This window comes from Leptosomus discolor, chromosome 3 (assembly GCF_034619465.1).
Source record: "Leptosomus discolor isolate bLepDis1 chromosome 3, bLepDis1.hap2, whole genome shotgun sequence".
Lineage (NCBI taxonomy): Eukaryota > Metazoa > Chordata > Aves > Leptosomiformes > Leptosomidae > Leptosomus > Leptosomus discolor.
Genome location: NC_141393.1, coordinates 3,373,555 through 3,398,829, shown reverse-complemented (window position 1 = coordinate 3,398,829; position 25,275 = coordinate 3,373,555). Strand labels below are relative to the sequence as shown.

Sequence of the window (25,275 nt, the reverse complement as noted above, 5' to 3'; positions counted from 1 at the left end):
TTCACCATCACACACAAACTTGCTTTCCTGCATGTGGGTGCAGTCTTTGCGGGCTGGGGGCCGGCAGCTCCGAGCTGCACGACCCCCTGGGTGCGCAGGGGCACAAGGAACAGGGCTTCCATCTGGCCAGGGGACCTGGGCTAGCTGTTGGTTTTCGGCTTGCGGAGAAGCCCTCCTCTCCATTGAGCAAGGGAGGAGACTGGTGTCTCTCCTGAATACTCCGGGCATCTTGACTAGTGTCAGAGCTTGCAAGAGAGTTGGGGTTTGAAATGAGAGCAACTGTTCTTGCTCTTGTTGGTGGCCAACACTAGCTACCTTCAGGCTTATCTCGGTATGCCAGATGGAGCTGTCACACAGAGCCAGCTCAGCGAATCCAGCATCCAATGCTGAGTGGGACCTGGCGTCCCCTAAAATAACAGGCCCAGCTCTTTCCTCATCTCAAGGTAAACCTGGCAGAGCTCCACCGCTGGCAGCTGGGTTATACAGGAGGAGAACCAGACCAGCTCTGTCTGAGGGACAGTGCGGAGTTTAAAATGGTGCTTTTCTCCATTTCTTGGAGCCTGCTCAGCCCTACTGAGCCACCCGCCTTCTGCACCAACTGCGCTCATCCGTGCTCTGGGACAAGGCAGAATCAGAGTGACAGAAATCCCTTTGTCAGCCTCGCCTGGGAAGGAGGGTTGCAGAGCTATTAGCGAGCACAAAGAGGGGACGGATTCTCTTGTAAGTGCTCTGGGGACACAGATTTAAATGCTTAGCTCCCATTAATGCTAATGTGAATTACAGAGGTCTCTTCTTACTGCCTTGAAACAAGAGCATTGAAGAAGAAGCCAGCTTTCTGCAAAGAACAAATTCACTTCATTTTAAGATGCTGCTAAATGGGATTTTTCTTCACTTCACACTCATTAATTCCCCTGCCTGTGCTAGCTCAGGGTGGGACTCTGCTCCGGTCCAGCGCATGAGAACTGGCTGGACCACTGCACGTTGGAAGATGCTGGGTCCATCCCCTGCTCTGCGGGGTTCCCAGCCCCGAGGAGCCCCCGAGATTTTGTTTCCACGTGGGAGATACAAAGTGCAACGCTCCAGCTTTTCGCAGGGAGGGGCAATCCCTCCAGCCTGTGTCAGAAATATTAACAGCAACTTGTTTCGTGCAATATCTGGTACAGCAACCACAGGAGAACAAGGCTTGAGGTCCTTCCGCCCCCCTGCTCCAGCGCAGAGGACGCCTCCTGAGTCTCCATCTCCTGCTCCCTCCATGTGGATCACATGCTTGTGGGAAACGTGTGGCTCTGCCTTCCGTGTCCGGTGGTTACATCCTTCTCCAAAGCAACAGGCTGCAATAAAGCTTGGGTTTGCTCCAAGGGGCATGGAAGGTACCTGTGGAATTTACAGACCCCCTCAGGCGTTTGATTTCTCTCCGCAGCCTCTGACCTATTAACATCATAACAGAAACCAGACGGACTTTGTTTTTCTGTGTGTCCTGGTTTGGGCTAAACCAGAACTAATTCTGTTTTAGTGCTTTAACTTTTCAGTTCAGTCTCCTCTAACTAACAGCATTTTCTGAAACAGCATCACGTTTTTCCAGGCAATGACTGCTCCCAGCAGTGATAACCCCTGATGTTTGTAGTTGGTACCAAGGAATGGGATGCAGACCCTTGCTTATACTTGTTATTGTAGTGACCAAGGTCACTGCTGAATCTTGTACCCCGTGTTGGGGTGTGTCCTGGGTTACAGTGTAAAATGTGCCCCCCCCAAAAAAAAAAGTATTCTATTACCATCTTCAGGAGCTGTTGAGACCAGGTGGGGCGGTGCTCCCTGCCTCCCCCCTCTGGACTATCTCCTGTCCATGGGCACAACAATGCCTTATCGCCTGACCCATCGATAACTCGCTCCTGGGCTATCTCCTGTTCATGGCCCATCAAGGAACTGCCTCACGACTCCCCATCCCATGGTGAGATGCTCCGCCCGGGGGGGGGAAGGAGCCAAGCAGTCCATGCCAAATAAAAGCGGAGATCTCCAACACCCGAGCAGCCTTCTTCCACTGGATTCCCAGAGGAGCTTTTCCCCCCAGTGGAGTTCCAGAGGACGAGAGCTACCTACCTACCACTGGACCTTCGGAGGAAGACCAGACCCTTTTACCTGATCGCTGCTTCCACAGCACTACACCCATCACTTCAGGAGGACTGCAGCCAGCATCTTATCGGACTGCTACTGCCCCCCTAACAGGGTGTCAGGTTGTATTCCTGACTCTGTCAGTGTAAACCAGGGGGTTGTTTGGTTTTCCCTGCCTTGTGTTATATATATATATATTAGTAAAGAACTGTTATTCCTATTCCCCATATCTTTGCCTGAAGGCCCGTTAATTTCAAAATCATAATAATTTGGAGGGAAGGAGGTTGCACTTTCCATTTCAAGGGAGGCTTCTGCCTTCCTCAGCAGACACCTGTCTTTCAAACCAAGACAGGTGCCAGGAGTGAAAAGCATTGTAAAAGGTCACCCCTGCAGGGAGGAGCGAACCGGACAGGTGACCCAAACCTGACCCACAGAGTGTTCCATCCCATAGACGTCATGGTCAGTGTAAAGCTGAGGGGTCACGAGGGTCTCTCTCTCTTCTTCAATGGCCGACATCTGAAGAGGACTCTGTCTGTCCTTCTGTCGTCGATCCCGACCCGTGCATCCCTGAATCCAGTGCCTGAGTCCAGCTCCTGCATCCCTTCCCTGTCTGCTGCCCAGTCCAGCCTGGGACTGCCCCAGTGCCAGCCCTGCAGCGTGGTGGGGACGTATCGTCATCAGGGTGGGGGGAGTTGGGGTCGGTATTAGTGTTGTACATATTGTATGTATTTCATTATTTCCTTATTATTATCTTTTCTTTTATTGTTATTGTTTCATTAAAGCTGTTTTAGTTTTCTTTTCCAAACCGTAAAGTCTCTCCCCTCCTTCTCTCTCCTTTTCCCTTCTGGGAGGGGAGAGGGGTTCATAGAGAGCGTCTGTCATGCGTTAGTGGCCGGCCCAGCCTCAACCTGTGACACTGTGGCATACGGTTATGAATCATGTTGTCACTTAATGAATACACTCAGGCGTGCCCACGAGTCCCTGCGCACGTTCCCCTACGCGCTCCGTTGTCGTACAGCATTAATTAACCTTGTTTAATGGGCTCACCGTTGATGGCTTCCAGCTCTTGAGTCCCCAGCGGGGTGACTCTTGCCATAAGCAGCAGGGACGCAATGGGAGAGCTGGGCAGATATTTGTTTCAAAGGGGACGTGTCCAGGAACGTGTCTTTGCTCTGGGAGAGCCTCAGCGTGATGGGGACCCTTCCTGGAGACCGGCACGGAGCTCACGCCGATGAAAAAGCAAACCTTAGAGCTCCCGTGTCTGGTGAGGAGCCTGTGGCCACCCATACGTGGGAGCTGGTGTCACCAGCTTTGCGCAGGCGGTGTTAGCTCTTACTGCACGTCACTGAGCTGGGCGTGCTGGTGTTGGCACCCCCTTCTCCATGCGGGGGGTGAGGGATGGGGCAGGCTGTCCACTATGCACCTCACCAGCCTTCCAGTTAGGGGAAAAAAAACCCCAGTTTTCCTGCCTTGTTCATGCCCCTCACCTGCAGGCACTGGTGGTGTCAAGAGCATCTCGAGCAGAGGGAAGGGCTGAGCTGAGAAGGGGGATGCAGTGTAAGACCACGAGGAGGGATGCTCTGAAGGCAATGGACCATATTTTTATTTTAGTGGACAGGCTCAAAGCTTGCCGCGCCGGGGGAGCCACTGTGCTGTGAGTCTGGGGGTGTCTGGGGTGAAGGAGCTGCGCAGGGACTCTGCTGGCATCACAGAGCTCTTACTAAATGTGAAGAGCACATTTAAAATGCTTTCCCATTAGGAAAGCCTCAAAGAGTTATGTTGATATAAAGATCCCCTTCCTGAAATGTATGTTGATAGAAAAAAAAAAGCCTTCCAAAGACTTCATTAAAGGAAAAAACCCGCCATGCTGCAATTCTAATGAGGAGCTTGCAAACATAACAAATTCCCACTGATTTTTCTCAATTAATTGCCTGTGTTTTCCAAGACCGGGGCTTTGCAGCGCTCGGTTCTCAGCAAACCCCCTTGCCGAGCTTAAGACGTGTTCCTAAACCTGGGAGGGCTGGAGCCGTGCGTGGGCTGTGGGGGGTGAGCGTGGGGCAGGGCGGTGGAGGCTTTGGCAGGGGCGCAGCGGCGAGGCCACTGGTGCCCCGGGGAGCATCTCCGGCTCCGGGAGCAGCTCGGGCTCCGGCCTCGGCTCCCCTCCAGCCTTTCCTCGGGGAGGCCCTGCAATCCCGTTGTTATTAGAGATGCATTCGCTGATTAGCTCCCCATCCTAATGACTTGGGCATGATAAATGACAAAGGAAGTGCAGAAATCACGAGGGTTATTTTAACATCTCCTGGGGAAGGTCATTTTCTGGGCCATTAAATGGTCGCCATTCGTTTGCTACCTCATCTCTTCAATAGCAATTCTTTTTTTTTTCTCCATTTCAGCCCAGCGCTGCGCTCCGGTGACCTTGCATCCCTTCTGCACCGTCATTCCCCCTGCTCCCCTCTCCCATCTCACCTCCTCCTTCTCCCCGCGCCCTCATCCCGGGGAGCACGGCACAACGGGGCAGGTGCCAGCCTGGTGCCAAAGTCCTGATCGCAGGAGGCGTGGTCATGTTAGGGTTTTGGAGATTTGGGGACATCAGCCGTCTTCTGAGCCCCCTTGTGTGTGTGCCACAAAGAAAGATCACACCTCAAACCCCACGTGGTGTTTGCAGGCATTTTGCAGCCCACAAAAGAGGCAGAATCTCCCCAAGAGGTAAATTGTCACGGGTGATCTGCCCAGCTCTTGAGATAACTCTTACTGAAAGCGTGGCAAAAGGGGGAGATTCCTGAGCTAACGTTTGGGAAGTGCCATGAGAATGAAAAAGCACCAGACATAATCATTCTTACTACCACGTTATGCTGCTCAGCGCGGGCTGGAGCAGGCTGCAGGTCTGCACTCCCACCCCTAGCACCAGAGGAGGAAGGGGCAGGTAATATTTTGCATGGTGGTGGAGGACCCTGCTTTACCTTAGCTTTCAGGAGGGATTGGGAGGTTTTCAGTCTGATTCGGGTGGCCTGACCTGTGCCCTTTTGCTGAGCCTCCTCATCAGGATTTTTGGTCTCTGGAGAGCACAGGTCCAGGGGAGGTAGCAACTGGCTCACTTTGAGACCCAGGATGGATGTGGCTTGTTCCTGATCCTCCAGGGAAGCCTGTGGAGGAGGTGGACACTGACTATCTGCTTCCCAAACCCAGGGAATCCGTGATGATGGCTAACCCTCCTTTTCCTCTCCTTACAGTCATGGCAGCAGGGGCAGAAGGACACCCTGGGGGTTGCTGAAGGCTGCACACTCCAGGAAGGCAGCGCTGGGCTGCAGTCCATCCCCAGCCCCAATGGCACACGCATCAACTCCTCCAGCACATGGCTGAGTCCAGGACATGGAGATGACCTTGCTCTTTCTTCCCTCTGCAGAGCCAGCTTTCCCAGGCCCTGAACGGGTTGTCAGACAGAGCCAAGGAAGCAAAAGAGTTCCTGGTCCAACTCCGCAACATGGTGCAGCAAATCCAGGTACTGTGTCTCCTGGCTGAGGAACAGCCCCTTCCCACCAGGTTGAGCTGCTCTCTGTGATCCTCTGTCCCCTCTCCCTTGGTTTGGTGGGTGCTCTCCCAAAGGGGCCCACACCCGACTTCTCGTATGACCCCCCTGCAGCCCTCCCAAAAACTGCTCCTCCCAAAGCTGCCTGTGTCATGGAGGGACCAGCCCTTCCCATTTCTGCCATAGGTAGATCCAAGGGCACGGCAGGACGGACCAAACCCGTTCCTCACCCGCCACCGCCACGTTTGTCATGAGCCAAGGGCGTAAGCATCCCACGTGCTGATGCTGTGGATTTGTGAGTTGCGGTGGTGCAGCTGCACGTGTCCAAATGGCTCGTGGGGCATCATTAAAAAAAAAATAATCAGGTTTCCCAACTGAAATGGAGACATGCCCCAGGCTGTGATGCTCTGCTCTGACCCGCAGGAGAACAGCGTGGAGTTCGAGGCCTGCCTGGTGGCCCAGTGTGATGCCCTCATCGACGCCCTCAACAGAAGGAAAGCCCAGTTGTTGTCCCGGGTCAACAAGGAGCACGAACACAAGCTGAAGGTGAGCCCCTACCCCTCGGCTGGGGTGGTCAGAGAGCTTTCTGCAGGGCTGGCACCTCACGGGGACGAGGTTGTTGGGGTGAAGCGCCGCAGGAGGAGAGGGGAGGTCACTGGAAAACCGCTCTTCTGGCTTTTCACATTAGCTGAATTCCGCTTTGCTGCAGGTGCCCGGCCTGCTCCCGGCGTGACAGGCCCTGAGCAAAGTGCTGCTTCCTCCAGGTGGTGGTTCCCACTGAATTATTCCATTAATGGGCCAATTATTAGTCATTAGGTCAGCAGAGCCACGTGTACAGGATCCACAGGCTGAAAAATGACCTTGTTAATGTCCCATATTGCTCCCGAGCTACTAGCGTGATCCTGCAGGATGCTGAGTGCCTGTAACTTTCTGCTGGTTTCAGCTGAAGTTCTGGGGCAGGCACTTGCTATCACGAGATGCCACTTTCGTCATCAGGCAGGAGCAGGAATTGCTCTGTTTTCTGTGCTCGATGAGCACCTCACGGCCTCAGGGCGGTGGTTGCACTGAGAGGTGAATGGTTGGTGTTGGGGGAGCTGAGATGCAGCTCTCAACGTCAGCGTTGAGGTCAGCTTTGAAAATGGGCTCCTGGCTTGCGTCGTTCCTGCAGTCACTACACGGCATCTTTTCAGCTGGTTTGGGGCCGAGAAGGGAAGCAAAAGGCTAAATCTCACCTGGGAGCAGTGGAGTGGGTGTAGCAGGGCCTGGTATCTGTTGGACAAGGTAGCTGAACCCTGGCCATCAGCAATGCGGGCCAGCTGAGGCTTTTCACACCGACATCACTTGGTGCTTCCAGGGTCCCTCTTCCAAGGGCATTTCAGTGTTCTGGTTAGAAACATCCGTGTCTCTTCTCTGGCTCCGCTTGCATCCCCTCTGGCCTTGCTTTGGGCCACCCAGGAGGCTCCCAGAGGGACTCCTGGACCTGCCTAAAATGAGAGAGGAGGCCACCAGTCTGCCTGCCGACGATGGGCACCCCAACACGAGGGCACGCGAGCGTTTCCACTGGGAGATGGACAATGGCAGCTTTGTGGGACTGAGCCCAGCATCAGTCCTTGGTGTCCAGCAATAAAGCACAACCCCAAACACGCATACCACGCCACCAGCCTGTCTTCTAGGCGCAGGGAGGACCCCCACTGCCCGGTGGGCTCTCTTTCCCTCTTCCCCTTCAGGGCACGGTTAATTAAACTCTCACAAAGCCCGGCAGCACAAAGCGATTTCCCTGCTCAGCACAACCCACGGAGGCCTTTCACTTTTTGGCCGGAGGAAAGGATCTGCACCCCCCTGCTTGCTCTTACTGTGCCCCCCAACACGTGCAGGTGTACCTCCCACCCCTATCCACCCTTGTTATCAGCTGGGCTTTGTCATTAGGCAGACCTGACCCTTAAAAGTAGAAACAACCCCCGGCTTTCAGACTGAACTCTGTTAAAATCAGCCCTTGAGCCTTCCTTCCGGAAGGACCGAGCTCTTGCAGCTCCCCACGCGCCACGGGGAGGGAGCTGCACGCCAGGAAGGGCTCCGTGGCGCTTCGTGCTCCGGCAGATGTGTCCCACAAGCCTACACCAGTTACCAGTAGCATCACAGCAGCTGGTGTTTAAAATCCAGAGGCTGCTCCCTTCTGCTCTGCAGCCTGTGGAGTGTTGGTCAGATTTTTAGCTTGAAATGATTTGATTTTCCTTTTTAATTCTTGCGGGGGTGGAGAGGGTAAGTAACAAAAGCAGGGGTGCTGCCTTGGTCTTAGGCTTGTACGGGGAGAGTCGTGCAGCCCTGACCTACCTGAGTGCCAGCTGGAGCCCTGCACACTGGGATTCGCTTCCTGGGGCTTCAGCGTGGTCAGGCTGGGACACGCAGCCTGAGTGAACACACATCCTTCCCCCCTGCCTTGGGGACAGGGACAGAGAGGGTCTTGCCTGCTTTCACAAGCTGCAGCCGGGACAGGGGGTGCAGGAGAGTCTCGTTCCTGTTGGGTACCTCCCCGCTGTCCTCATTTTGCACACACAACGTCCCCCTGGCCACCCCAGGCCACCGAGGCGAGCGTTGGCCACCAACCCCGCAGCCTGTCCCTTGTGCCCCCTTCCCCAGCACTGCTGCTGTCCCCACGTGCTCTGTCACCCGGGGGAAGGGGCTGCCCGGGTCATCGCCGCGTGGGATAGTTTCTCCTTTGCCCCCTCTGAGGAACCCCCTGGACAAAGGCAGCACCTGCAGCTCCAGCTGGGCACAGGCTGGGCTGGCCTCGCTCAAAGGGTCGGGGGAAAAGGCGACGAGAGATGAAAGGGGAGCAGCATTGTGCCTGGAGCAGCTGCCTCCCGACGGGATGTTCCCCCCCCTGCTGCCCGAGGCTGGGGCTGGCTGTGGGGGGATATCAAAGCCCCCAGCTCTTGCTCTGAGGCTCTGGAGGGCTGGAGACATTGCAGAGGGAGCAGGAATCCTTCCAAGGTGTCAGGAAGGATGGTGTGCAGGGTGCAAGACTGTGCAGCAGAGGGGCCACCTCCTCACCTCTGCCTGCCCTTTGCTGCCTGCTTGGTGCCATCCCTTCCTGCACATGGCCTGGCACGGACTTTGTGCTGAATTTGGACCCATGGTGGGTCCTGCTGCGGGACCACGGGGCTTGTCCTGGTTGATGTTCACACTAGGACAGGACGATGTTGGCTGCTGACTTGCGGTGTGACAGCTTCACTCCTTCCCAGAGGAGAGCAGTGCAGAGCATCCTAGCCCATCCTGCATGTCCACTTGCCACTGCCATGTCCCCAGAGCATCTCGTCTGAGGAGATGAGCAGGTAGATGGACCGGTGAGACTTCGCTGCGCCACCCAGGAGCCCTTTCAGATCCAAACTAGTTGCTCCAGCAGCCGGCACGGAGCTGCAACACCCTGGCTGCAGCCAGTCTCTCCGTGGGCTGCCCCTCCTGCTTGCTGGGAGGTTGGCCATCACAGCACGAGTTGGAGAGGCACGGAGGGACAGAGCCTGCCGGCTGGCGCGGTGCCACAGGCGCCTTTCACCAACGAGCCCAAGTTCCCGTTCCCGTGCGGCGCCCGGAGTTCGGCTCGGCTCGGCTTTACGACTGACCTACTTTGACTTGACACATATTTCATGGAGGCAGGCACAAATCCAGGTTTGCCTGTGGGCCAACACTAATTACTCCAGAGCGGGGAGAGGTTTGGGAGGAAACGAAGGGACGTTTCCCTGCCTTTTCCCAACCTCCCCCCCACACGCACACTTGGATTCAGATTAAGAACCCGGGCTTTAAAAAATAACATCTGGAGGAGCAGTGGGGCCACGTGCCCGCTCCACCTCTGGGACAGACCTCCTTGTCTGTCCTGCTGCTCATTGCTGGCCCTGGTTTTCAAAGGACCAGTATGGTCTTCCCCAAAGGAAGACACCCTACAGCACAAGCTGGTTTGTGCAGGGGACATAGAAGTTTCCCTGCGGTGTTGTCCCAGGAAGAAATCTCTCCTCAGTCCACAGCACACACGAACTGAGCTCTTTGTACACCTCCTTTAAGCTCTTGGCGGTGTGGTGGACCATTCTGGCCTTCTTCTGGCCTTCAGGTCATAGGATGTCTTTGCTCTGTGATTTCAGCATGGTGCTCCGGCGGCAGAGCCCTTGCAGGTCAACAGTGGTTGTCACATTTCCTGGGGGAGCTAATTGTAGAGGAAACACTCACCAAGGGCTCCTGTCCATAACGCTGGGTCTCCAGAGATGAATTGCTGGTCCATGACCCTTCTTCAGGGGTTAAGGTGAGGATTTTCCAGGAAGCCCAAGAGAACTTGGTGTCTCCCAGTGGGTTAGGTCACTGGCGATCAGGACTGGTGTGAAAGGACGAGAAACAGGACGGAAGCACCGGTTTGGTTTCCTGACCCATGCCGTTTCTGTACAAAAACACCAGACAGGACACACAGGTCAGATAGGCTCATCACGAGGTGCCTTATCTCCCGAAGACCTCTGCTTTCTCTTGCAAATCCCTCCACACTCTACACTATTTTCCCCCTGCCGTGGTGTCTGACCACCTTGGGAAGGGCATCAGCACCAGGAGCTGGGCACTGAGGACGAGGAGCTCTGCAGAGCTGCCATGGGGCTGCAGGGGATGCTTCTGGTTTTCTGATGTCCTTCAAGCTTTCCACTTGTCTGCTGAAGAGCTGGATCAAGTCCGTCCCCCGTAGCATCTGTCCATGTTTCATGTTCTCCAGCGGTTCTCTCTGCGCTGGAGACCAGGTCTCCATATCGCACCTTCCCGCTCTTGCTGGTGCCTTTGATCAGAACAGGCTGTGCAAGGCTCCAGGACGTGCCACTTGTTGTTGACACAGCAGCTCTGCTTCTCCCGGCTCCAGCCTGAGCCTCCTCTCCCAATAAGAGCCAAGTCACCATGGAAACATCCACCTGGAAATGCTCTGCTCAGAGGACGCGTGGTTGTGGGATTCAGCACAATCAAACCATCAGGATCTGTCCTGGGGATTTTTTTCCATCTGGGTTTGCGGCACTGCGGTGGAGCACAGCAGCACTGCTCCCCATAACACCACCCTCTGTCCCCACGGCCAGGCAGGTGACCGCACCCCGGGCTCCATGTCCTCCACGTGACATCCCTGGTAAGACTCGTCCCGGCAGCTGAGGAGCCGAGGTTCAAGTGAGGTTGAGTGCCTTGAAAACCAGTTATCTAGCTGAGTACTAAAAACAGGAGGAAGGTGAGGGAGACGTTCAGGTAGAGATGAGTGCAGATGTTACTGCCTTCTAGGAGCTATTAAAATGTAAATTATAGTTAATGTCATCTTACCGGGAAGAAAAGCTCTTGAAATAAATTTCCTATTTTAAGGTAGTAGCAAGCTGCTGAGTGCACAGCAAAAGTTCTTTTTATAGGCTGTAATTAGCAGCCAGGTTCTGGCTGTTGCCTCCTTTGGCACCTAAAGGGAAAAGAAAAAAAAAAGGCATTTGATAAAAACAACCACAAACAAAATGGATGGAGCTGCCCAAATCTCCTCACCAGCTGAGCCATTAGCCCTTTCCCAGAAGATGCCACCATTCAGTGGGGTGTTACCCCTGGAGTTTCAGGAGAGGTTTGTAAGCTGTCTACCTCCATGCAGAATTGATGGCAGCCTGCTTTTCCTGGCGATCTGGTGAGTACTGCAAGCCTTCAGAGGCCTCCTGAGGCTGCTCCTCAGCCCAATAGAGCGTCATGTGTTTGCACGAGGCACAGGTTTGAGGGACTTCCAAATTTTGCTTTCAGCTCTCTTCATCGAAATACTCTTCATTACTGGGGTAACAGGGAGCTGAGGTACCCCAGGGAGTGGAAATCCCTGATGCATGAGGAGAACCACAGGATGCTTGAGGCCACATGGAAAACCTTTCATCTTCGCTGGCCCCACTGGATTTAGACTGTGCCTTCAAAGGTGCGGGAGATCTTTATGTCTTGTTTTTAAAACCTTTCATTTCCCTAATCAAAGTGATTCATGGAGCCTCACTGTTCCTTTCTGCATCCCATTCCTCTTGTGTGGAGCGCAGAAGCTGTAAAGGCGCGAAGCCCCGCTAGAGCCCAACGAAAGATCCCTCATACTGCCTTGAGAACAGTTTGTTGGGGGTGAAGGGAACATGGATTTCCACTTGTCGGCTTGCCTGCTGGGTGGATGTGGCAGTTAAACTGCTGTTTCATGCTCTAGTTCTCCAGATGAATAGGTGCTGGAGCCCTGAAGGGGACCACAGAGTTACAGAAGGGCAGGATCACTGGGGCTAAAGGCGTGGGTTGGGACAGAGCTGCACCCGCTGCTTTGGGTGCAAGTTCTGAGCACCTAGAGCAGGCTGCCCTGGGCTCCCTCTGGTTGGGTTTTGAACGTCTCCAGGGCTGGAGACTCTACATCCTCTCTGTTCTGGTCTTTGACCACCTTTACCAGAAAAAAGAAAAGCTTTTACGTACGTTTAAATGGAATTTCTTGTGTCTCACTTTGCACCCACACGCGTAAAGGTTTACGTAGCTTCAGCGGCAGCTTGCAGCAGGTACTTCCACTCCAGACCAGACCTTTATTAGCCGGGATTATCTGCTGGGAAGCTCAGTAATTAGCCTGGAGCTGCCTGGCGCTGGCCTCACCTCACCCTGCTGCCGGGGAGCGGGCAGGGCAGAGGGGCAAAGCCGGGGCTGGCATCTCCGTGCCCCAGCTCCCTCCTCCCAGACAGTGCCAGGTCTCACCCTGACACCAGAGCAGCGGTGGCAGGTCCCACTGCCTCACCAGTAACCCCAGCCAAGCAGATGCTGGGGGAGCCAGCCACATGTCCAGGGCTGTCTGGAACACCGTGCCTGTCTTCACCAAGCAAATGCTCTTTCTTGGAGGCTCGTGTCTGGCTGGTGGTAGCAGATGGCAGTTCTGCTGGTAATACTTCAAAAGCATCTACACGGGCAGGGAGAGGCTCACAAATTCATTATCCTGCACAAACCAGACAGAGATTTAAGCTGCAAAGAAGATAAGGTTGTCTTACCAATCCCATCTTTGCTGCCTTCCTGGCGGCGTGCGCATTTCCCCAAAGAGGGGTCTCACATGGAAGAAGGTGGCTGCTTTTCTGGGCGTTCAGGGTGGGATCCACACTTGCCCATCTGCAGCCCAGCAAGGCAGGGAATGCAAAACCTTGCTCTGGCTCCGTCGGTGCGGTCAGGATGTGCATTAACAGCAAGGTTGGAGTCTGCAGGCTGGGCTTCTTTCACATGCAGCGTTACGCCGTGGTCTGCAGCTGGGAGACCCAACATCCAAATGGCCAACAACCCTTGGAAAAGCAGAACAACCCCCACCCCCCCCCCAGCATCCTCTCTCTGGGCAGGAAAGATAAAATTAATGCGAGGGGCTGCTTTGCATTGCATGGCAGGGACGGCAGGTGGCTGCAAGGCTTTGCACCTCCGCTGCACCTTCTGGATCCTGCCCCGAAGGACTGACCATCCTCATGGAGAAGGGAAGTCCAGGGGCTTGCCCACGCTTTTGGAAAAGGTCAGTGTCGGAGTCCAGATCTCCAGGAGTAGCTGTTGCCTCCGCTCCACCCCAGCAGAGCCATTCCAGTGCACTCAGGTGTCAGAAACTGGCACTGAATGAGCTCTTCCCTCTAATGACAGCGTTTGAGGCCAAAACCGGTGATCGTGCTGCTCGCTGGCCCCACCTCAGAGCGATCCAGCATCTCTGCAAGCCTCCATACACACATCTTGGTCCCGAGGAGCCATAGGGCAGCTCCCCCTGCTGCCTTCTCCACCCTGCACATGGGGTGCGCTGGCTGCAGCCCCCCCCCCCAGCTCCCGGGCTTGCTCCAGCCTCCGTCTGCCACAGGCTGCAAACATCAGGCCTGCTAAAAGCAGCAAGGAGAGGCTGCTGCCTAAAAATCAGGAGGCGGCTAGGAGAGTGCCTGGTGGCATTTCACGGAAGCAGATATGTTGTCCCAAGCTGCAAGACCGGTAATTCTTTTCTTCCCGTTAGGTGATTAAGTAGAAGTGATGAAATTATAATTAAACAACACACGACGTGATTGATTGCCCTGCAGGAGCCATTGCCCCCCCTTGAAGCCCAGGTTCATTCGCCTCAGGAGGTTTTATTTCACATCCCCATCCCTCGGACCAGTAGGGATGCCCACGGGAGGAGGTGCTCCTCAAACCAGAGTGGTCATTCGAGCGCTGCTGTGCCTATGGAGTGGTGCACTGGGGTTCACCGACTGGGCGCTCCGGTCGGCGCTGGGATTCACCAACTGCGGTGCTGAGGACACAACTGTGCTTTCAGAAACGTTTATCGCTTCTTATTGCAGTCTTTTCCATCGCATTGCAGCTGCAGATGCTGATCTTTACTGTCTGTAACATCCTGAATAGCTGTGGTCTCTAGAGCTGCCTAGCTTTGTTCAGTCCTAGCGGAGAATTTTACACAGCTTTAAAGCTCTTACAGGAAAAAAAAAAAACCCAACAAATTTATCTGCCATGAGCACGTTCCTCTCAAGCATAAAATATCTCTTCCTGAGCTGCTCTGCCAATCTCCCATGACAGAAACTCCGCTGACACCGGGTGCAGACCTGCACTGTCTCCTTCTGCGGGGATTCAGCGTGAGGAACCGGCCAACCTTCAAATACCCCCCTCACCTGAACCCCGTCCTCCCCGCTGTGTTTCAGGGAAGGTCAGCAGAGCCCACAGGCCAAACCACATGCTTGCTTGTACTCTGCTGCTGGGATGCTGAAACACGTTCCCCTGGGGGAACCCTCTGTGGGTGCAAGAAGATGTGCTTTAGCATGCAGCCCCAGGCAGAGCTTGGCGTGCTGCGGGGAGCCTGCCACAAGGCGAGCAGGATTTATCTCCTCTCACTGGCACACCTTTCCCCTCTAAGCTCAGCCCCAGGTTTCTGCTGCAGCCAGTGGAGAAAATGAGGGAATTCTGCAGCGTTGGTCCGTCTCAGCGCACGGGCAGATAAGCAGCATCTCCAACAGATCAGAGCTGAAGCTGGGGGAGGCGGTGTGTTCCTTCCTCTTGGAAATATTGAAATACCCGTCTTGATCCTCACCCCGGGGCGGTTGGGTGCAGCTGCCCTAGAGCCAACCCCGCAGCCGGGCTCCGCGCCGAGGTACGGATAGGGCAGCCCCGTGGAGGCTGCAGCAGCAGCTGTGTGGCTATGGAGGTAGGTGTTTGCTTTGCATGGAGTTCATCAGCTGTCGTTTGGAAGCTGTCTTAATTAAAGACAGAGCATGGAACTGCCCTACTGCTTTGAATAACAACGTGGGTTAATAATTCTGAGCTAAACAAGGCTTGTTGCTGTCGGCCAGGTTTTCAAGGATCTGGAGTTCAATGTACGAGTCTTGACCGGTTCTGCCTTTTTCTTTTTCCTTGAGTCTTTGTCTCCTTTCACGTTGCCCTGACCCTGTCCTTGTGCCCCCATGGCACCAAGGCCCGTTTGCTCCCCGTCTCCCAAAACTCCCTGAGCCACGCTTCTCTCCTTGTCCCGTGGCAGGTGGTGCGAGACCAGATTTCTCACTGCACCGTCAAGCTGCGCCAGACCACGGGCCTGATGGAGTACTGCCTGGAGGTCATCAAGGAGAACGACCCCAGCGGCTTCCTGCAGGTTGGTGGGCAACTGCTCGCGTCGGGGCTGCCAGGGGAGCGGGAAAGCCGTTGCCCAGCCCGAGGGCCCTGGGGTAAAACGCAGCAGAGTCAGGGGAGTTACACCAAGGATGATGTCCCCAGCTTTTCCAGCCCTAAGAGCAAGGACCCACCTCTCGTCACCTCCAGGTTCACAGCAGGAGAGAAGCAGAAGCAGGCCAGGGACATTCCTTACTCTGACTGGAGGAACAGGAGGTTGCAGCAGACGGTGGTGTATCTCTGGAGCAGTGATCATAACGTGCTGTCCCGCGGTTCTCCAGCGAGAGACGGACGTACAGCACTTGAGAACTGCATCCCACCGTTCATCCCTGGGCTGGTGCCTTTGGTACTAGGCTCTGCCTTTAAAATAGTCCCCAAAGCTCCTGGGGTCCCTCTGCCAATCTGAGCCCGCAGTGAAGGGCCGTGCTAGAAACCCCAGGTGATGTCCCAGCCTTTGGCAGTGAGGGGCAGAAGTGGCAGCCTGGGAGGCACAGGGAAGGAGGAGAGGAAGGGAGGAGGGACACGGCACAGCACGCAGCCCTGGTGGCCCTCGGTAGCTGAGGCTGCTCCTTGCCACCAGATCTCCGACGCCCTCATCAGGAGAGTGCACTTAACTGAGGACCAGTGGGGAAAGGGGACGCTCACACCCCGGATGACCACGGACTTCGACCTGAACCTCGACAACGCCCCTCTGCTGCAGTCCATCCATCAGCTCGACTTCGTGCAGATGAAAGGTAAGAATATTTCCAGTGCCTTACAAAAGCCCATCGCTGCTCCTGCTGGATGCTTCCGTGCAACTTATCACAGGGAAGGGGCAGGAGAGGGGAATTTCTTATCTTCTCCCAGCAAGATTGAGGACTCCAGACCCGGAGTTATGGCTGTTCCTGTGTATTTTGCACCCTTGGGCCAGCCATCTGCCTCCCTTCTCGGATCCGTGAGCAGCTGTGTGCCAAATCACGGTGCTGGGAGCTTGGTCTTGCCCTGGCAGTGCATTAGAAAGCGCTCTGCAGGTTGGGACCAGGGTCTCAGGAGCAGCCCAAAGCCCTTCCCAAACCTCTGCTCACACACACACTCGCTTGCTCAGTGCTGGGCAGCATCTGGCACGGACCAGCTCGCGAGCCGCCTGCTGCGGGGAGTCACGTTGTCCCTTCCAACACAAAGGCACAAGGAGCCACGCCACTTAGCCCGGGGTCTTTTCTCCCTCCCTTCTCCTCCCTGTTCTTTCAGGCCTTCATTTCAGTTTGAATTTCCTCCTCGCTCTCCGTCCCCTCTGTGCTCCCTCTCCCGTACCACGGAGAGCCGCTGCATTTGCATCGCTTTGCAGGAAGCAGAGAGCTGCTGCAACCTGTGAGCCATGTGCAGCTTGACAAGCCCTGGGAAGCCGATGCGCATGGGCTGTGACGCCGGGAAGCTCAGGAGGACGTTGGACATAAGCCTGTACCTTCAGCTGGTGCAAATGAGCTGCCTGGAGGAAAGGCCACCAGCCGTGGGTCTGGGACGGCTCTTCATTGCTGTCACAGCTGGATTTCCCGCCTCGGGAGCCGCACCAGCGTTTCTCAGCGGTCAGACACAGGAAGGCTGTTGACCAGGCGCTGTAACGATAACGAGCCTCTTCCAGTAATGGCCCCGCTGGTATTTGCTGCAAAGAGGAGGGTGCACTGGGCACGGCTGCTGGAAGCGCTCGTAGTTGCTTCATCGTTAGCCAGGCTGTTAATTTGAACTGTCAGTAACGTTGCTTGATAGATAGGGGAGCCAAACCCAGAGAGGGCTGGATCACTCTTTTGCTTACACACCAGTCGTGGAGACATTAGCATGTTGCGTGTTCCTGCCCTCCCTTCTTTCAGTTTAGCCCAGAGGGTTATTTTTAATTAATAAGAGCAAATCTGCTGCTAGTTTAGCTGCCCGCCCTCCCCTGTGGAGGCAGGGCGGAGCTGACAGAGGCTGTCCTCTCGTCTCACCCGCGCTGTGGAAATGAGTTGTTGCAGAAGGTTGGGTTTGGATCGCCAACGCGGGTCGCGGCACCGGGAGGGGGGCGGGGAGGCAGGGGCCACACCGGAGGTCTCGATAAAGAGCAGAGGGGAGGCACAGCTACAGGGCATCCCACATCCACCGCCAGCACGTGCTGGGCACGAGCAGCATCCCTCCTGCTGTATGAGCTGTAACGCCAGGGCTCTCTCCACTTGGTTTCTCCAGACCCTCAGCCTGGTGCTTCCTGCTGAGGATCAAACCGAGGAGGTGGAGGAGTCGCAGAGGGAGGTGGTGAATGGTTCATCTTTTCTCTCCCGGGCATCCGTGGCTCCTCCACATCTTGTCTGGATCCTCCGTGTCTTTTTTTCGCTGGCTCTTGGTAGACTTTGGGCAGCGAGGATGAGGATGGAGGACGAGCGGTTCTGTGGAGAGGAGGTTTAGGAGGGCTCTCCCTGGCCGGGGGATGGGATGTGTCCGTGGACATCCCCTTTCCCTGCCGTGCTGTCACCCCTCCGTGCTTTTCAGAGCAGGAGCAGGCTGCGTTACACACGGGCAGAAGCCCAAGTACAGCAGTCTGAGCAGAAGAAGCCCTGACAGTCCTTATATCCCCTGTGCAGCTGATGGGAGGCTACAGGGTACACAGCCTCCCACCTTCAGTTCCAGCAGTGTGCAGAGGCTGAGGACAGGGACTGTCTGGTGCCTGTTTGGAGACCTGAAATGTGCCTGTGCCTCCCCGGGAGGTGTTGAGCAGCAAGGGCTGTTTGCTGACTGAGCTGGCAGGGAGTGGGTGCTCTGCTTGGGACAGCATGGAATGTCCCTGAGCCTTTTTTGGCAGGTCATTCCCTGGCACTAAAACAGCATCAGAGAGGCACGCTCGTCTCTTCACCAAGCCTCACAGCTCGTGTGGTCGCCCCCGCTTTTGGGACAGACTCTCCTATGGCGAGAAGATGAGGCGCTCCCTGTTCTGCAGGTCTTGAGGCTCGTCCCCGCTGCTCCAGCATCGTTTGTTTTGTTGCAGTAAATTTGTTTGGTGGAAAAGCAGAGCAGGGCTTGCTGCTGGGTTGCAGATAAGGCCAGGCCCGTGGCTGGAGCCAGCTCTGCAGAGCGTGTGGGAGAGTGTCCCACGTTTGGGACCCGCTGCTGTGAAGAACCCAGGCAGTTTTATACCGGGTATATATTTTTGCGCTGCTGCCATATTTCACCAAAATGCACTAGAAAACAGGAAGAAAGCAGAAAAGCTCTGGGGAAATCTCAGCTTCACCGGGCTGCAGGGTGGAAGAATTTGGTGGAGCTCGTTTGGAGAAAGGTCCTTTCTGCTTCCTCCCCACCTCACACCCACGAGATCACAGTTACATCCCTTGTGCCCTGCTGCCTTCGTGCCGAGGCAGCAAATGCATCCTCCATGCTCCAGCTGAAACGTGCACGCCGCAGCTATCCCCACCCCCCCCCGCTCCTCCTCTGTGGTGCTAGCAGCCAGGGTTACACTAATTTGTGTTTAGTTTCCTCCCCAGTGCCGGCCCCCCCGATCCTGCAGCTCGAGGAGTGTTGCACCCACAACAACAGTGCCACCTTGTCCTGGAAGCAGCCCCCCTTGTCGACGGTGCAGGTGGAAGGCTACATCCTGGAGCTCGATGACGGCAACGGCGGCCAGTTCAGGGTAGGTGCTTGGAGCACAAAGTCGGTCCCAGCGGCAAGATGTTGCTCCTGGTTCCGTTACTGCCCTGCCAGGAAGGGACCAAAGAGTTCCCCAGGCATTTTGCAAGTCCCCTCTTTCCCTGGAAGCACGAGACTCGCTGCTGGGGTGCCCAGGGAAGCCGGTGGTGCAAACAAGCTGCGGGCTTTTTTGTGGGGCAAGGTTATTTGAGGGGGTGGACATACCTTTGCGGTGACCAGTATGACTGACTTACAAATGCAAAGAACATATCTGAAGCTCCGTCCTTTTAGGTTGCTAAATATTTCATGCAAGGTATGCTAATTGCCATGAAAGACTCATGGTTTGCCAGCTGCCAGCAAGAGAAGGTGTTTAAGGCCTGAGGGCTTTTAAATTGCTGTAATTACACAATTAAAATATGATTTTTCTCTCATCCGACACGGTGATAATTATCCTGGCGTGCTCACATCCACCGAGAGCAGGCGCAGGGACCAGCCCGTTGCGTTTTCTGAGAAGCTCAGGCAGGCAAGAGCCAGCGCGAAGTTGAGGCGAGAGAGAGGTGACACGGGTGGCATTTGGAGAAAGAAGGGAGCAGGAGGCTGGGTTTGGGGAGACCAAGGCTCAGCACAGCCGCCCCAGCAAGGTGAGGGCAATTCCCCAGCACACCAGTCTTCCCTCCTCCTGCCAGCAGTGGGAAGGGGCTTGGATGTGCGTGGTGTTCCTGCTGCTGGGGTTATAGAGGGCTGCTCCAGCTGGTGGGACACAGTTGGTGCCACGAAGGGGAACATCTCTGGCTTCTCGAATCATTGAGCTGTTCTCCTGCCTGAAAGCAGCGAGCTGACCACGTCAGGCAGCGATTTCCCTAGCGAGCTGGGAGGGCCGACTGTCCTACAGGTGACAGTCCCTGCCCAGAGCAGGCCAGAGTGTGGCCCAGCCTGTTAGCTACCTCCCACACAAACAGGTAGGAGGGATTGGGATGGTGTCCTGAGGCAAGGGGACTCTGCCTTTGGGCATCAAGCCACAAAGGGGCTCCTTGCAGTGAGCCTGGGGTGGTGAAGTGGGAGCTGTGCTCTCTCATGGGGTGCCAGCTGCAGGGAGAGCTCTGTGGGTGCTGGAGCCCAGGTAGAGCAGGGCCACCTTAGCATCCCATCATCTCACTGGTTCTTTAGGACACCTACCTTGTGCTCCTTGACCCCAAGCCCTGACTCATCACTGTTCCCAGGTCTGCTGTGGCTTGGGCTGCTCCCAGCCCCAGTCAGGGTGTCAGGAGGGGTGGAAGCCATCACCTCCGCTCCTGCAATGCAGGGGAGCATGCAGGCACCCCTGTAAGCTCTGGGGACATGCACCCACCTGCAAGGAAAGGGGCCAGACTCAAGCCTTGGCTCTAGAAGCAGCAACACCCCATCGCCCCAGCAGCTCGGGCAGCAAAGTTTTCCCACAGGCAGGCAAGCTACCTGGGCAGAGCCTCCATCTGCATCACAAAGGGCAGCAAACAGGGCTTTGTCATGGGATCTGCTAATTACAAGGCAACGTTTTCTGAGCCCTGTGTGTTTCCATAGCCCGTAGGCCTGTTCCTCCGCTGTCCCTGCTCACACAGCTCCCTTCCTCTGAGCAGGGCTACGACAGCGAAAGCGTGACACGCCGGTGAGCCAGCACCCATTCGGTGTGATCACTTGGTTTTCGTTCAGGGAATGCTTTGAGCCTGCCACCCAAAATTGTTTTCTGCAAGGATATTCCTGTGTCCTGGCCTCAGCCTCTGTTCGTTCTCTGGCAGAGCTCTTCCAGGATGGATTCAGTGGGAGTTTGGCTGGGATTGGTGCGTTATGACTTGGTCCAATCTGAACAGCATCTTCTTCCCCTACAGAAACTGGTTTTGTGGTGCGGTATTTGTAGCATCATAGGATCGTTTGGGTAGAAAGGGGCCTTTAAATGCCAACTAGTCCAACCCCCTGTAGTGAACAGGGACATCTTTAGTTGGATCAGGTTGCTCCCAGCCCCATCCAGCCTGACCTGGAGTGTTTCCAGGGATGGGGCTTCTACCACCTCTCTGGGCAGCCTGTGCCAGTGTTTCACCACCCTCATTGTTAAAAATCTCTTCCTTGTACCTCATCTAAATCTCCCTCTTTCAGTTTAAAACCATTACCCCTCATCCCATCACTACCCTCCCTGAGGCAGAGTCCCTCCCCACCTTTCCTGCAGCCCCTTTCAGCACTGGAAGCCGCTCTAAGGTCTCCCCGGAGCCTTCTCTTCTCCAGGCTGAACACCCCCAACTCTCTCAGCCTGTCCTCACAGGGAGCTGCTCCAGCCCCCTGAGCATCTTCGTGACCCTCCTCTGCACCCGCTCGAGCAGGTCCGTGTCTTTCCCGTGCTGGTGCCCCCAGAGCTGGAGGCAGCCCTGCAGGGGGGGTCTCACCAGAGCGGAGCAGAGGGGCAGAACCCCCTCCCTCGCCCTGCTGGCCACGCTGCTCCTGATGCAGCCCAAAGTATTGTCAAGAAACAAACCATGGGGTCGTTTTGCTCTGCTTTAGCCTTATCCAGTACTCGTAAGTGCCCCGGGTGCAGAGTGTGACTGAACCCTGTGCATCACCACCTCCAGGAGCTATTCTCCAACCCCTGGCACTCTCTGGTCCGGGCACTAACTGTCCTTGCTTTGCAGGAGGTGTACGTGGGCAAGGAGACCATGTGCACGGTGGACGGGCTTCACTTCAACAGCACCTACAGCGCCCGGATCAAAGCCTTCAACAAAACAGGAGTCAGCCCCTACAGCAAGACCTTGGTCCTCCAGACATCCGAGGGTAAGGCATTGCAACAGCTCCAGCCCGCCGCGCTCGGACACAGCTCACACGCACGCGGGGGGCCCGTCCAGCCCACCCAAGCTTAGCACTGCAGTACAGGGAACCGCTCCGCTGGTCCTCCAGTACCTCAGCCATCACTGCAGGAAAGCCAGCACTGACAGGGAAGGGAAAGGTGATGTCAGGAGCCTTGGACAGCACCAGGATTTCTCTCTCTCACCCCTTTCCTTTGCAGAAGGGGGCCTTTGGGGAGGTGCAGTCAGAGGCATCCTGCAGAGAGGTATTTAAATTCGGTTGCAGCAGCGTTTGTGTTATACCAAGGGAAGCTCAGATGTTTTCATTAATTCCATTTAAAAAACAAAACAACACCGTCAACATTGCTCCCGAGACACGAAGGGCCGTGCCTGGCTGCACACCGCCGTGACGGCACGACGTCTCCTCCAGCCCCTGGCAGTGCACGACAGAGAGCAGAGGGACCGTGGAGCTGCTCGGGTGTCCTTGCAGACCCACGGGGTGTACGGCCAGCCACGCCGGCGGCGTCTGCATCGCCCCCACACCGCCAGGCGCTCCCTTAAGAATATTAAACACCCCCCCTGCAGGTTGCGGAGGAGTCTCCCCGCCTGACTTTAAGTACATTTGTCACACCAGGCACTTAATCCGTTGTGGAAAATTGGCTTGTTTCTGACGTGCAGGTGGAGAGTCGTGAGGCTAGCTCCGAGAAACGAGGTGGGAGTCAGCAGCAGCGGGCGATGCAGCCGTGAAGGAATCAGCCCCCACCAGCCCGTCTGCCACCCTGTAGCCTTGCTGCCAGGCGAGAAACCCCTCCTGGCGGGTTCTCCACGCTCAGTGGAATCCCTTTTCCTTATTCCCAGACTAAAAAGCTGTCTTTTCCAAACCACGTGAAGATTTCGTTTCGCAGCAGCGTTGCCAGACCTGCCTGGCCGCTGGCTCGAGAGCGGCAGCATCTTCCCCCCCCTCCCCGCCCCAGCAGCTGCCGGTAAACACAGTCCGGGGTCAGGAGGGAACAAACACAGCTCGTGGGGCTGCTGGTGGGGCAGAAGGAGGGTGAGAGCCTTCTTGCCACAGAGCATCTCTGGTGGCTTTGAGCAAGGGGCAGAAAAGGTTTTCTGCTGAAAGAATAGAAGACAAAAGCAGAGCGAGGCTATGCAAAGTGTTTTCACTCGCTTGCCCTGCGCTCATCTGCAGGAGATAAGTGTTCCAGTTCGGAAAGGGCATGTGCCAGGTTTGAATGCGTGGGCAGGACAAGTCGGTGAGGAGTAGGACTCCCCCATGATGGGCAGAGTGGAGAGCAAATCTTCTCACCCAAGAGGCAGAAAACCCAAATCGCCAGCCACAAAGGCCTTGGCACGTCCGTCCGAGAGCTGTGCACGTCTCCGCAAAGCTGGGCGCCAGCGTCAAGGAAGCTGCAGCGTTCCTCTGGGGATCCAGGGATGGGACAACCCGGATCCAACCCCGCGCAGGGGTGGCCAGGACCTCTCCCAAAGCCTGAAGGTCAACAGTTCTCCCTCACTTCACTACTTGGCTTCGGCAGCCTTTGCAGGAGACAGCAGAGCTTTGGATTCTCATCACATTTGTGTCTCATAAGACCCATTTGAGACACAGTTTCCTAACGAAAACCAGTTGGGCTTTTAAGTTGTCCCAGCCAGGAGTTTGCAAGGGGGACCCTGTGATCTTTCCAGCTCTGCTTTCCACTCGTAGGCGTTTTCACTGTTGAGCCAAGCTCACCAATTTGCGCAGCTCCAAAATACAAAGGACCTGGGAGAAAGTAGCTGTTCGTGGGGCTGGTGCCTTGATCTGGGCCAGCAAGCAGACGTTTCGCCCTTCTGAGCATCAGCTGAACGTTTGCTGCATTCACCCTTTTCACCGAATGGGCTTTTGCCTTTGTTATTCCAGCACGAAAGAAAGGAGGAGAAAAAAGTCAAACGGGCCTGGAGCGTTTTCTGCTCTTGGAGGCCGTCTGAGCTTTTTTTTGGACTCAAAAGTGAACTAAATTCCATCTCTGCGCAGCTTCTGGATATCCGAGTGACTTGTTGAATAGAGCCGCCTTGCGCATCGCAGCTCTCCGGTTAGGCTTTTCGTTTCTGGCCTTTACAGCAGCATCAGGCTTTCAAGTGCCATTTTTTGTCTGAAGTAGGCTCAGCTTTCCCCTTCAGCCGTGCTCTGCGGCTCGCTGCGAAGCGTCCGTGCGGGAAGAGGGGACAAAAGAAGAGACGGGCTCGATAGGAAGAGAACATCTCTGAACACGGCTGTCGTGCTGTAAGTGGTGAGGAGAAATTCGGCTTAGAGGGTGTTGTTCAGAAGCTGGCTTCTAATCCTGGCACACAAGATCCTTATCTGCAGCCTGTGGAAGTTAACTGGAGTTTTTCTTCTGCCTTCAATGAGCAGCGAAATGGGCCGTAGGGGGTAGCAGGGAGTGAAAAGTCTTGCAGGGTCTCAGCATCTGAAGAGAACAAGGATGAGAAGAGGGTAAAATTGTGTCTGGGCCTCTGCAGGCATGACACTCTGAGGTCCTGCCCAGACGAACAGCCGAGGCAAACCAGCCAGCACCGACGAGAGTGTCCCACGGGACGTCAGCGCACGCACACGAGCCTCCAGCAAGCTGCAGAGCACCTTCCCAGCCCGGGATGTGGCACATCTTCTCCTGCTCGTCCCAAAGGAAACCACATTTTCCAGCTGAGGAGATTGCAGTTCAGTCTTCAAAGCTGGTGCTTGGTACCAGCAGCAGGGCAAGGTGGCTCCTGGCTGGGAGAAGGTCTGCGCCCCAGAGCCCGTCCCACGTGCTGGGCCCTCTGGGGCTTCCTAGGGATGAAGATCCTCATCACCAGCACAGCCAAATGGCAGCAAGGGCTGCCATGGTCCTTACCTTGAACTGTGTCCTCTCCCCTGCCTGTTTCACAGCAGCTCTCGGAGCATCTCTTTGCCCTGTCTCAACCTCTCTGTTTCTTCAGCACCTGAATGAAGTTCAGCTGTAGGCTTGGAAATCAGTCTGGAAGAAAGTTTGCAAGATGACCCTGTCCCAAGGCACAAGCAGCTTAAAAGACTTGGTGAGTGGCAGCACCGCTCAGCTGTCCTCACCCCTGGGAGACCTCAGGTCTCCCCCCCTCCAGCCTCCTCCTCTCACCTCTCTTGGTCTTTCCTCATCCAGCAGATTTTCCCAACCTCTGGCCAGTCTCCTGCTGACTTTGGGACACAGTCTGTTTTCTTCCCACCGTGTTCCCTTCCTCACCCTACCCACAGCTCATGGTTCCTTGCTGCATTCGTGGCTGTGGCACGAGTAACCTCTGAGAGGCTTCGCAGAAGGCCCTGGCTCTGGTCTGCTGGTCATGGTGGCATGCAAGCAGCCGCTTCCAAAACAGGCACCAAATGCACAGTGGCAAGGAAAAGAGGAGGAGACCTCCCAGTTGCAGTGGGATTAGAGTCCACAGGTGGGCTGGCTCCTGGGCTGCTTTTCTCTACAAGGATTTCTGAGGTGGCTTCTGAGTCCCTCCAGTGTTCTTTCCATGGGCTGTCCAGCGCATGGATAGATGGCAAGATGAAGGACCAACTCACCCCAGGTGGAGATGGAGAAGAGGAGCTTGGCAGTG

General features: G+C 55.7%; 1 protein-coding gene across 2 annotated transcripts in view; it reads left to right on the top strand.

Annotated features, from left to right (window-relative positions):
• TRIM9 (tripartite motif containing 9) overlaps nt 1-25,275 on the top strand; it is a 70,224-nt gene that overhangs the window by 35,612 nt on the left and 9,337 nt on the right. For both annotated transcript variants that reach the window (XM_086461964.1, XM_086461963.1), the window contains exons 2-7: nt 5,513-5,608; nt 6,059-6,181; nt 15,132-15,242; nt 15,840-15,993; nt 18,727-18,884; nt 21,535-21,673. In XM_086461964.1, coding sequence (XP_086318090.1) covers nt 5,513-5,608; nt 6,059-6,181; nt 15,132-15,242; nt 15,840-15,993; nt 18,727-18,884; nt 21,535-21,673 — 781 coding nt within the window. The remainder of the gene's footprint in view (nt 1-5,512; nt 5,609-6,058; nt 6,182-15,131; nt 15,243-15,839; nt 15,994-18,726; nt 18,885-21,534; nt 21,674-25,275) is intronic.